Source organism: Notamacropus eugenii, chromosome 2 (assembly GCF_028372415.1).
Source record: "Notamacropus eugenii isolate mMacEug1 chromosome 2, mMacEug1.pri_v2, whole genome shotgun sequence".
NCBI lineage: Eukaryota > Metazoa > Chordata > Mammalia > Diprotodontia > Macropodidae > Notamacropus > Notamacropus eugenii.
Window position 1 is genome coordinate 94,878,003 of NC_092873.1, and position 13,264 is coordinate 94,891,266.

Genomic DNA, 13,264 nt, shown 5'->3' on the forward strand with positions numbered 1-13,264 from the left:
CTGTTAATTATTTCCTATTTATCTTCTATATAGCTTGTTTTGTATATGTTTGTTTGCATGTTGTCTCTCCCATTAGATTATAAGCTTTTTGAGGGCAAGGACTGTCTTTTGCCTCTTTTTGCATCCCAGAACTTAGCACAGTGTCTGGCACATAGTAGGCACTTAATAAATGTTTATTGATTAATGGATTGAGGAAGTCTTTCCTGAATCTGTTCTCAGCTAGAAGGGATCTCTACCTCCCCTAATCTCAGAGCAGTTTGTACCCTGAATATCTATTCAAATTTAAATTATTTTTATCTGTGTATCTATCTCATTAATTGAACTAGACTATAAATTCTTCAAGGTCAAGAACTTCTTCTTCTTAATCTTTTTTTTAAATTTCTCCCATCACCTAGTATAGTGCATTGTGCACAGCAGATTGCTTAAGAAGTGTTTGTTGACTGAGTGAATGAATGAATGATTACATTACATTGCCTGGCAAGAGATTCCAGGAGAACTGACCTCTTATGAGGTTGAGGCGGCTTCCTGAGGAAATAAAAATGAAGAGGGAAAAGGAGAACCCAGACGACAAACACAGCCAAAAGGTAAAGAACAATGCAAGACAATTTATTACTAAGCACCAAAATTTAACAAACGGTCCAAGTGAACTCTTCCTCTCCACATTTCCCTCCTTCCCCTCACATTTTGCCTCCAGAACAACCTCTTGCTTGGGGAAAAAAAAAAAGGATCCTCAATAATTGTTACATGAATCAGCATCAATGGAAGGCATCAGGTTTAGGGATTAGCAGGCAGGAAATAGGGAGCCCTAGAAATACAGGATTGGATACTTTCTCTCTCTTCCTTCCTCCTAACCAAGATCAGGTGAACTTTCTGTCACGTGTGGTTATACCCATATGGGACCAGGATTCTGGTACGACGAGAGAGTGCTTTTTGGTACGTGGACTCTTATTGGTCAAGTGGATTGGGCCCTTAAAGAGACTGTGGGCATATGTTATGACAAAAGGTAGCCAGAAGGCATGGATGAACATGTGGGAAATCTGGTTAATCCACAGGTAGTACTTTATTGGCTGAAAGGAAGGGTGGATGATATGAGAGATCAGCACAATTAGGGAGAAACAGGCAATTTCATAAGTGACGATCCAGAGGACGTAGACGAAGAGACCCAAGTAGAGTTCCATCTGCACAGAGTAGAGGAGGAAGCAACTCACCAGGAGTGTAGTGATGGACAGGAAGATGATGATGTGATTCTTGTGAGTGGAAGTCCAGAGCATCACTCCATGGAGCTCCTTGTAGATGCTGAATTTGTGGGAATCCTTACCAAAGGAAAATGTCTGGTTCAAGTCAAGAATGAGAGACTGGATGGTGAAGAGGATGGAGAAAATGCCCGCCATGAAGGAGCCCTTCTCGGGGCTCAGTTTGCATTTTTGTTGCCAAAACGTCCACTGCAAAGAGAGAAAGTTTGGAAAAAAAAACTGCCATGGAGACCAGATGTCAGAGCCCGCTGTGGTATCAATCAGTTTAACTAGTCTGCCAAGACTCAAAAGTGATCAAAGGCAGTGTGAGGTGGTGGAAAGAACATTGAGATGAAGAGTCAGGAGAACTGGATCCTAAACTTGGCTTTTTCATTATTTAAAATAAACATATTAAATGTTCTCAAAATTTTGGGTCTTAGGACTTCTAAATGGGGGTCTCAAAAATTAAATTAAAAATTATTGAGCACCCCTTTATACTCTTACAGATCATTGAAGATCTTTATACATTAAAAAATTATTTAGGATCCCTTTATACATTTAAAAATTGAAGACCTCCAAAAAGCTTTTATGTGGGATATGTGTTATATAGCCCACAAATATATTTGTGTGTGTACATATACAAGCATAACAGAAATTAAAAATGAAAAAATTTAAATGTATTTACCTTTAAATTACAATAGATTATCACATAATATATTATAATAATCATTTTAAAATAGCAAAGCTAAATTAATAATAAATTTAATAATAATAATAAATCTGCTACAAGTTAACATAAACAACTTTTTTTATAAAAAATAACTACATTTTCGAAAACAAAAAAAGTAAGGAGAAGAATGGCATTGATTTACATTTTTGGTTTTTTGTTTTTTTCCCAAATCTCTTTAATGTCTAACTTAACAGAAGACAGCTGTATTCTCACATCTGCTTCTGCATTCAATCTGTTGTGATACGTTGTTTTGACTGAAGTATATGAAGAAAATCTGGCCTTACACAGCTATGGAGCTGGAGAGGGGAAAGGGGGAAATATTTTAAGGGGCAATGTATTACTATGAAAATAGTTTGGCCTCATGAAGGGTTTCCAAGAATCCAAAGACCATGCTTTGAGACTGCATTATTCTATGGAGTAGAGGGAAGAAAGAGGGCAAGTCATTTCCTCCACCTGGACTTCAGCCTCCTCACTGATAAAATGGGAATACTAATTATATTTGAACAATCCATCTCCCTGAATTGTTGTGAGATAAGTGTTTTGGCTGTTGGGTATAGAAAGCACCAAACTTGGAGTTAGGGAGATCTGAGTTTCAATCCTAAGGGACTTACTACTACTCCTATTATTCTACAATGACTACTACCACTGCTACCACTACTATTACTACTTCTCTACTATTCCTATTCTACAGTGACTACTACTACTACTATTATACTATTCCAATAACTACTACTACTATTGCCACCACCACCACTACTACTACTACTACTACTACTACTACTATTCTTCTACTACTATTACCACCACCACTACTACTATTACCACTACTATTACTATCACTACTACTACTACCACTACTACCATTACTACTATTACTACTACTACTATTCTTCTACTACTACTATTACCACTACTACTACTACTATTACCACTACTACTACTACTATTACACCTCCTACCACTACTACTACTATTACCACTACTACTACTACTATTGCTACTTCTACTACTACCACCACTACTACTATTACCACTACTACTACTACCACCACTACTACTATTACCACTTCTACTACTACCACCACTACTACTATTACCACTTCTACTACTACCACCACTACTACTATTACCACTTCTACTACTACCACCACTACTACTATTACCACTTCTACTACTACCACCACTACTACTATTACCACTTCTACTACTACTACCCCTACTACTATTACCACTTCTACTACTACCACCACTACTACTATTACCACTTCTACTACTACCACCCCTACTACTATTACCACTTCTACTACTACCACCCCTACTACTATTACCACTTCTACTACTACCACCCCTACTACTATTACCACTTCTACTACTACCACCCCTACTACTATTACCACTTCTACTACTACCACCCCTACTACTATTACCACTTCTACTACTACCACCCCTACTACTATTACCACTTCTACTACTACCACCCCTACTACTATTACCACTTCTACTACTACCACCACTACTACTATTACCACTTCTACTACTACCACCACTACTACTATTACCACTTCTACTACTACCACCACTACTACTATTACCACTTCTACTACTACCACCACTACTACTATTACCACTTCTACTACTACCACCACTACTACTATTACCACTTCTACTACTACCACCACTACTACTATTACCACTTCTACTACTACCACCACTACTACTATTACCACTACTACTACTACCACCACTACTACTATTACCACTTCTACTACTACCACTACTACTGATGATGATGAGAGCTAGCATTTATGTAGCACTTTATAAATTTTGTCTCAGTCACTCAGGATCCTAGGAAGTTTTGGTTTCTTCTGGACTTCTCTTCTGTAAGACTTGAGTTATACTAGGATGATTCACCTAGGGAGGCCTTTGGGAGCCTGGACTCAGCCAAGAGCTGATTATTAAATTTTCAGTGTGAGCATTTACCTCAGAAATCAGGGTTTAAGTTATTTGTTGTTTTGTTGATTGTCTAGACTTAAGAATATGGTGGAGAAAATGTTAATAATGCTTATTAAACTTTAAAGTGTGTCCTGCATATTTTATTCTTATTTATTATTAAACATTTACCAGAATGCCACTGCCTGGACCCTCACCTTCAACCCCATCTACCCTAGTGTAACAGTTAAAGAAAAAGTCATTCAGGGTCTTAAACTAACCCTTGTTTTCTCCTCCCATTCAAAGCAATGCAGTCTTCTCTGCCCCAGGTTAATCCCCTATTTCTGGCCAGAACTCAGTGAGACACAAGTGGAAAGGATAAGGTAGAGAGTGTTTAACAGGTGAGAGGTGAGACATGACTGAGTTGAGCCTTGTGATTTATTCTCTGTGAGTGAGTTAGCACTACAAGGAAGCTTAGATATCATTTAGTCCAAACTTTTCATCTTACAGAGAAGGAAACTGGGCCCAGAGGGATTGACTGGCATAGATTCACACAACTAGCGAGACAGCACCAGGACAGGAAGTACAAATTATAAAAAATATATAGCATAAATATAATCAGCCAAATCACATATGTACCTCAGCATATTGTACAGGTGTGTATATGTTCGTGTACATGTATATGTACACATACCTGTGTGTATATATGTATGTGTATATGTGTATACATTTGTTGGCAACTAGGTGTCAGAGTGAATAGAAAGTTGAAGTTAGGAGTTAGGAAGACCCAAGTTCAAATCTAACCTCTAACACTTACTAGCTGTATGACCCTGGGCAAGTCACTTACCCTTTTTTTACCTCAGTTTCCTTATCTATAAAATGAAGGTAATAATAACGGTTACTTCCAAGGGTAGTTGAGAGATAATAAAATACAATAAATGATAATAAATGAGATAATATTTGTAAGACACATACTGGAGTGGTCTGCCATTTCCTTCTTCAATTCATTTTACAGATGAGAAAATTCAGGCAGACAGGGTAAATCCAGGGTTACACAGACAGTAAGTGTCTGGGGCCAGATTTGAACTCAGGAAGATGAATCTTCCTATCCCCAGGCCTGGCACTCTATCCACCATGCCACCTTTCTGCCCTATATGCATATATATAGATATACATGCACGTGTACATACATTAAAACATATAACAAGTGTATACGTACTTGTACATTAATACATGTGTGTGCACACACACACACATATATACATATATGTACACACGTAGTAGTTAAACACAAGGTAGTTTGGGAAGGAGAGAGGGAGGTATCAAAGTTCCTATTGCCACTTCCTAAAATATGTTTTGGAGAATGACACAATTACAGGGTTGGGCAAGATGAGAGGGGGATGCTCACAGTCATATAAAGACTTTTCTTCTACCCATAGGTGCTCAAAATATGATTCTAAATCTGGCATATGTGAGGACAATCTGGAGACTGGAAGCCTAGGAAGACTCCCCTTGTCTCCTTCCTCCCCTCCTTTCACTTCCAGGAGAATGGAGCCCACTTCCCTCAACCCTGCTCTGGGGTGACACCTACTCTGATGGCCTGCCAACCTAGAGGGGGCCAGCTGTCCGGCCACTGACTGCCACACAGACTGTCCACAACCTCTGAGAGAGTCCTACAGCTAGCCTTCATCCTAGTATCACCCCCTCATCACCCCTGATCTTCCCGGGAGCTTTGGGATGCTTCCCTCAGCCTCCCCTCCCCCCAGTTATTAGGCCTCCTGGACTGTCCCCCATTATCACCCCCATGAGCCTCCTGACCGTTCCCCCAGCCTCCCCGCCCCCCAGTTATTAGGCCTCCCGGACCGTCCTCCATTATCGTCCCCCCAATCTCCCATGAGCCTCCGAACCTTTCCTGGACCCCGCTTGGTGACTAGGACTGGTACTGGACTGTCCCCTCTGTCCTGTTCCTCTCCCCTAGGTCCCTGCCAGGCGGGTCTGGACCCCGGGGGTCCTTTCAGAAGCCAGGGCCTTGCTCCCCACTTTCCTCACCAGTCCCCTGACTAGAGTCGCTTCTGCCATCTGTATCAGCTGGAAGCCTGAGGGTGTTGGGGGATCCCCTCCTCCCTCCTCAGGACTCAAAGCGCCTTCAGTCCGGCTCTCCCAGCAGGGGGCAGTCTCAGGTGGGGCGGCAGGCGGCAGGGAGGGACCTCGGCTCAGCCCTTCTGCCTCTGGCTCCGTCTGCTGGAGAGCCTGAGCAGCACCGGGGCAGGAAGGATGCGCATGCTCTTTTCCCCCTCCCCCATCTCCCCTCTAGTGGTCTGGTGGCACTGCTGCCAACCCCCGTCCTGTTCAGGAGTCACAGGGGTGGCACGGAGCCTTGCACCAGCAATCTGGAAGACGGATTCAGTTCCAGCCTCAGACACTTATTTTCGGTGTGGCTCAGTGCCAGTCCTTTAAACTCCCTATGCCTGTTTCCTCATCTGTATTAGGGGATAAAAATTGTATCCACATCCCAGAGTTAATGGAGTGCCAGGCCTGGCGTCAGGAAGACCTCGTTTAAGCCTGATCTTCAGACACTTACCGGTTGTGTGACCCTAGTCAAGTCACTTACCTTCTGTCCGTGTCAGTTTCCTCCTCTGTAAAATGGGTAAATCTGTAAAATCCACTAAATACAATAGTAATAGTAGCACTTACTGCCCAAGAATATTGTGAAAATCAGCTGAGATAATAATTGTAAATAAAGCCCATAGAACAGTGCCCGGCACAGAGTGGTTGCTATATAAATATTAATTATTATTATTTATTAATTATTTTAATATTTTAATGATTAATATCTCAGTTCAACTGAGATAAAATGATTGTAAAGCACTCAGCACGTGCCTGACACATAGTAGATCCTATAGAAATGTTAGCTATCATTATTAGAGTTGTCCAGAGGATTAAACTGAAATAACAGTTTTAAAGTACTTTGTAAAACTTAAAATGATATATTACCGCTGCTGCTGTTTAGGCGTTTCAGCTGTGTTGGACTCTTCAAGACCCCATTTGGGCTTTTCTTGGTAGAGGTGCTAGAGTAGTTTGCCATTTCCTTCTCTAGGTTATTTTACAGATGAGGAAACTGAGGCAGGCAGGCTTAAGTGACTTGCCCAAGGCCAAGGGTCTGAGTCCAGATTTGAAGATCAAGGAGATGAGTCTTCCTGACTCTAGGCCTGGCCCTCTATCCACTTTGCCACTTTGCTGGGCATACAATTGCTAGTTACTGTTATTATTATGGTTAGTACTATTGGCTGGCAGAGAAGCTCTGGGCAAAAGCAGCACCAACCTCTCTGAACAAAGTCTATACCATTTGACCTACCTCTTCCTCCCCACTGTTCAGTTGGTACACCGTAACTACTCAATGCTTGCTGATTGACTGACCTTATTTCCTATCATATCCTGATTTTCCTCTTGGTTTCATCCAAGAAAACTGGTTTTGGATCCTTTACAGGCTTTTTTATCTCGTTCGTCTTTATCCCTCCTAGAAAGATCCTCCCCCTCCTCTACCCACTAGGTGCCCTTCCCCAATGCCCTCCCCTGAGGCTTTGATATCTGCAAGACTGACTCCTGGCTTTCTCTTAACAAGTACGAAGATATTCATTGAATGGGTGTATCTTACTCAAAGTAAGATTGTGAAAAGACCTAAGCCTGAAAGGGCCAAGGTCCTACACTGCCTCCTGGGCCATTTCCAGTCATCCTGATGAATATCAGACAACTGGACCCAGATGGCTCAGGAGAAGAGAGTGAGGTTGGTGACCTTGCACAGCTCTCCCACATTCAAATCAGTCAACTGCAAGTCATGTCATCATCTTGATGCCATGGTCCTCTTCAAGACCGAAGGACAAACACAACAACAAGTTGTCTCTAGTCACTCAAACAATCTCATAGACCTCATGTACAGACCTATCTTTATATAAGTAAAGTCTGGTTTTTAGATTTTTAGGTTGTTTTTTTTTTAATTTGTGTTCCTTCTCTATTTTTGAACTACAAATGTCTCAAGGACAAGGATTAATCTCTTTTTTCCTCAGCATCTCTCCATTGTGACCAGTGTAAATGTCTACATATCTGAAATACTTAATGATGACGAAGATGAGATGATCCTGAACATTAAAATAAGTAAATATTATTATAATTTACGTTCACAGAACACTAATCCTAGTGGTTCCATGATCCTTTGTGTTTGGCTTGATATAAATAAGGATTCATATGACCAACTACCCCTTATTCTTAAATGATCATTTACCCCACTTCTCTCATCAGTAATTTGCTAAAAGACTACTTATGCCCATTACAGCTAACCTTATAGTATCAATTACCTTTTTCTACATCTAAAATGATACGACTGCAGAAACCTTGTGGGAATCAGGGACTTACCTGCTGGTCAGGCACATTAACTTGGGAGAGACTACCTAGAGTTCCCAGGTGCCTACTAGCTCTGTGACCAAGGACAGGTCATTTAATTACTGCTTGCCTCAGTTTCCTCATCTGTAAATGGAGATAACAGCACTTATCACCTAGGGTTGTTGAGAAGATTAAGTGAGATAATATTTGTAAAATGTTTTACAAATCAAAGTACTATATCATTGCTAGTTGTAAATATTATTATTAACTATAGAATGCTGGCTTGGACACAAGGTAGCAGTGAAACATCTCTCCATTACTTCACAGAAAGGCAGCACCCATGGAATGGCTATAGAGAGTTGATAAAGGATCAGACTAGATTATTCAAGTATAGCACAGAAAAAATGGTCAAGAGTAGGGGACTGTAAAAGCATTCAGAATATGAAATCTGGAAAAAGGCTGAACTAGCATTGAGGACCAGAGAGTCCTTAGATTATAAACTCTTTAAGGGCAGGGATTGTCTTTTGCCTCTTTCTGCATCCTCAGGCACAATGCCTGGCACACAGTAGGATCTTAATAAATGTTTATTGATTCACTGATTGATTAATTGAGGTAAGCCTGGAAGAACAGAGACAGTAAACCCTCTTTTCTCCTCATCTCCACTTTATGCAGGGGCTCCTAAACTTATTTGACCTACTGTCCCCTCTTCAAAAAAAAATTTCTCAGTGCCCCCTTAGAAATCTACTTTCTTTAGCCCTTTAACAGTTTTTTTTTAAAAAAAATTTGCATCATTTCAAAAATATATGTAATTTTTTAAAATGAAGCATCTTAAATTTATTAATCTGTTGTAAATTTGTGGGGTTTTTCCTGCACTGAAATTTTGTTGATGGCGATATTGCATCATGTAACTGTACAGTATTGCATGGTAAACAACTCACCACATGCACATATTCCTGCCCATGTATACTGGACTTCCTGACAAGGCACTACGTGATTGCCTGCCAACACTTGCTTGTTAAGACCTGTCAGCAGATTTGACCACTGATCAGTTATAACTTGCATTCTATGTATTTATTTGGAAAATAATGTTATCACTATGACTTCAACTCTGTTTTACAACAGGTGAAACATGTATGAACAGTTTTTCAAAATTTTCTTCTCCTTTTTCCTTATGCTTCCCCAACCCCCCATATTTTTATTCAACACACTCCCAGTTGCACCTGAGGCTACTATGGCCCCACTGGATCATCCCAGCACCCTCCAGGGGGTGGTATCACCCACTTTGGGAATCCATGAATGGTTTCTTTGGCTTCCTTCAAATCTTGGCTAAAATCCCATCTTCTATGACAATCCTTTCCTGATCCCCCTTAATGTTAGTACCTTACCTCTGTTCATTATCTCCAATTTATCCTCTCTATTTTTTGTTTGTACATACTTGTTGCCATGTTGTTTCCATCAAAAGACTCTAAGCTCATTAAGAACAGGGACTCTCTTTCCCCTTACTTTGTACAGGCAGCATTTACTTCAGTGTCTGGAACATAGTAGGCACTTAATAAATGCTTGTTGACTGACTGATTCTTTTTTCTCCCTCCAAGTAGAAGCAAAGTTTTCTGCTTGCCAGTCAATCCTTTCATTTCCGTTTTCAAAAACCTTATTGCCTCTTCTTGGCTGTTTGAGGTAACATTTAGAGTTTCCGTTCATTTTATTTTATGCTTATGATATGCAAGCAGTCGTTACTGACATCAGAAAATTTGTTGGCCAGCAATTGAATGACTAAGAATAGTGTGGGGTGAAGGTGGGTTTGGGGAAAAACCCAACAAAATCCCTTAAAAGGGAAGGACATTATTTTATCCACAGCACAAATTGGGTTATTGGGGTATATAAAGCCACTTGAAATTCTGATGAAGCCTCCTGAAGAGGGAGAGAATGAACTTGGTGAAATTTTGAGTCAGGGGCTACAAGTCCCAAAGAATCTCTTTCTGCTTTCTGAAGACCAACTTACCAAAGTATGCAGAAAGACGGGTCAATGGTAGGTTGCCTACTAATTAATGAATTATCCAGCCAAAGCAACCCATGAAATAAAATAAGTCCGAATACCCAAAAAAACCCCCCAAAATCCCACCAACACAATAACAAAAACCTCACCACATCCAGAGCTATCTGTGAACTGACCCCAACTTCTTTATCTTCCCTCCATGTTGTTGCTGTTCAATTGTGTCCAATTCTACATGATGCCCAAAGGACAAAGTTCATGGCGGGGGCAGTTCTGGGCAAAGATACAGGAGTAGTTATTCTTTTCTTTTTCTAGTATGTCCTCATTTTACAGATGAAAAACTAAGGCAAACAAGGATTTAGTGTCTTGCCTAGTGTCTTGCTAGTAAGTGTCTGAGGCTAGATTTGAACTCAAATCTTTCTAACTCCAGACCTGGTGCTCTAGCCACTGCTAGAGCCATAGTACCATATTAACTGTAGAGAAATTCCCACTTCATACACTCCACTAAAACTGGACCATCCATCATCACCCAGACATACCATGAACCTTACCCACTCTGACTGCTCAAAAACATTCCTTCAATTGCTCGTACCCTGCCACAGGTTAGCTCTCATCACCTGAGCTATTGCAATAGTCTTCTGATGGGTCGCCCTGTCTCATCTCTTCCAATTCCAGTTTACCCTTTATTCAACTGCCAAAGTGATCTTGCTAAAGTTCATGTCTGACCATGTCACCCCTCCCCTATTCAATAAACACTATTGGCTCCCTATCACCTCTGGGATCAAATATCAAATCACCCTTTTCGTCTTCAGTCTCTTTCATAACCTGACCCTCTCCAATCTTTCTAGTCCTATTCTGTTATCCAGTGACAATGACTATTTCTCCCACAAGACACTCTATCTCCTGATTCTGTACATTTTCATTGGCTATCCTCCCGTGCTTGAAATTGTCTGGATTCTCATCTCCACTTCCAGATTTCTTTGTTCAAATCTCAGTTAAAATGCCACCTACAAGAAACATTTTGTGGTCCTCCTTAATGTTAATACCTTCCATCTGTTAATTATCTCCAATTTATTCAGCATATATCATATTAGTACAGTCTTTTGCAAGTTGTCTACCCCATTAATATTTTATCCTCAGAACTTAGCACAGTGCCTGGCACATTTTTCATTGTCATGCAATTGCTTTTGACTCTTTATGACCACATGGACCATAGCATGTCAGTATTGTTCATGGAGTTTTCTTGGCAAAGATACTAGAGTAGTTTACCATTTCCTTTTCTGGTGGATTGAAACAAACAGAGGTTAAGTGACTTGACCAGGTTCACGCAACTAGTAAGTGTCAGAGGCAGGATGTGAACTCAGGTCTTCCTGACTCCAGGCACAGTATTCTATCCACTGCATCCCCTGGCACCACATCAGCTGTAGACAATTCCCATTTCACAAACCCCACTAAAACTGGACCTTTCAGCCTTACCTCTGGCTCCCTATACACTGAACCACCTAGCTGCCTGCCTGGCAAACAGTGGGCACTTAATAAGTGCTCATTGACTTGGACTGGAATGTCTTTTTTTTCCTTCTCCCCTTCACCCTCCACCCCCCATGCTCCCATTGCAACCAGCTAAATCACTGATAAGTTTTGACGTCTTTCAACCTTGTTTTATTTTACGTTATTGTGGTCATTATGTAAATTGATATTTTGGTTCTCTTTTGCTCTGCTTTAATATAGAAATCTTTTCAAATTTTTCTGAGTTCTTCATATGTTCATTCCTTATAGCATGAAAATATTTCATTACACTCATAGATCCCAATTTGTTCAGCGATTTGCCAACTGATGGATGGACACCTACTCTGATTACTTCCACAAAAAGTGAGGTTTTAAATATTTTTATGCATGTGAGATCTTTGACATCTTTGGGCATTCAGACATATTAAATACTGATACTACTGGGACAAATTTTGATCCATTTTCTAGGATTTTTTTTGTCAAATATAGAAATGCTAATAATTTTCTTTTGTCAATTTACACTGAATTTTTTTACTTTGATCAAACTATTTCTTGTCTTAACGAATGTTTTTGCTGATTCTTCCAAGTTTAACTATCATGTCAGCTGCAGGAAAATTTTAACATCTCCTCATCAGTGTATGCTCCCTTGATTTCTTTTTCTTTCATTATTGCTATACCTAGCTTTCCTAAAATTGTGTAAAATAATAAGTGAGAGAAAGCATTCTTGTTTTACCCTTGTTCTTAGCATGGAAAATGTTTAAATTTTCCCCATTACAAAGAATTCCACTTCTTAGTTTCAGATAAACGGTTTTAACTATGTTAGAGAAAAATCCTACAATTCCTGTTTTCGAGTGTTTTTAATGTAAAGGTGAGTGTTGTATTTCCCAAAGGGGCTTTTTTTCTGAGCATATTCTATGACTATATAGCACTTAGTGTTTCCATTGTTAATACAATATATTGTGCTGGTTATCTTCTGAATTTCAGATTATGCATACCTAATAGCCATTATTAATAACTTTGGAATATGTGACGGTAACCTACTTTCCAACATTTTAGTTGGTATCTTTGTACTGATATTGACTGATGCTACTGGTGTATGGTTTTCTCTGTATGACGTCCTTTTCTTTGGGTTTGGGTATCAGGACCATGTTTGTCTCAAAGAACTGAGGAGAGAGGATTGATTCCCCACTTGTGAAAAGGTTTATAGTATGATTATTTTGTTCTTTAGTGTTTGATTGAATTTACCTTTGAACTCATCGTATCCTCATGCTTTTTTTTTCCTGTGGCAGTTCAGTTATTGCCTGCAAGTGCAATTGTTCTTTCAAAGATCGAATTGTTTAGATTTTTTACTTCCCATCTGATAAACTGATCAACTGTTTTATATTCTTTAGAGATCTTCATTCATGTCATTTATATTTTCACTTTTGTTAACATATAACCAAATATCTTATACTTTAATAGATATTCATCCATTTCACTTAGATTTTCACTTTCGTT

The 13,264-nt window shown here is 39.8% G+C and overlaps 1 protein-coding gene across 1 annotated transcript; it reads right to left on the bottom strand.

The window, feature by feature from the left end:
- Positions 1–585: 585 nt before the first annotated feature.
- On the bottom strand, positions 586–6,193 carry TMEM217B (transmembrane protein 217B). The gene is made up of 2 exons (XM_072641966.1): positions 5,941–6,193; positions 586–1,442 (listed from the first exon to the last, which is right to left on the bottom strand). Exons 1-2 carry the CDS (start codon positions 5,968–5,970, stop codon positions 858–860), a joined length of 615 nt encoding a protein of 204 aa, XP_072498067.1. The 5' UTR covers positions 5,971–6,193; the 3' UTR covers positions 586–857.
- Between the last annotated feature and the right edge of the window lie 7,071 nt (positions 6,194–13,264).

What these genes read in the sequence shown, in the direction of transcription:
- TMEM217B (XM_072641966.1), bottom strand. Translation starts at nt 5,970, where the DNA reads ATGGCAGAAGCGACTCTAGTCAGGGGACTG. An exon ending in CGACTCTAGTCAGGGGACTG is followed by an intron (nt 1,443 to 5,940) that starts GTGAGGAAAGTG and finishes CTCTCTTTGCAG; the next exon opens with TGGACGTTTTGGCAACAAAA.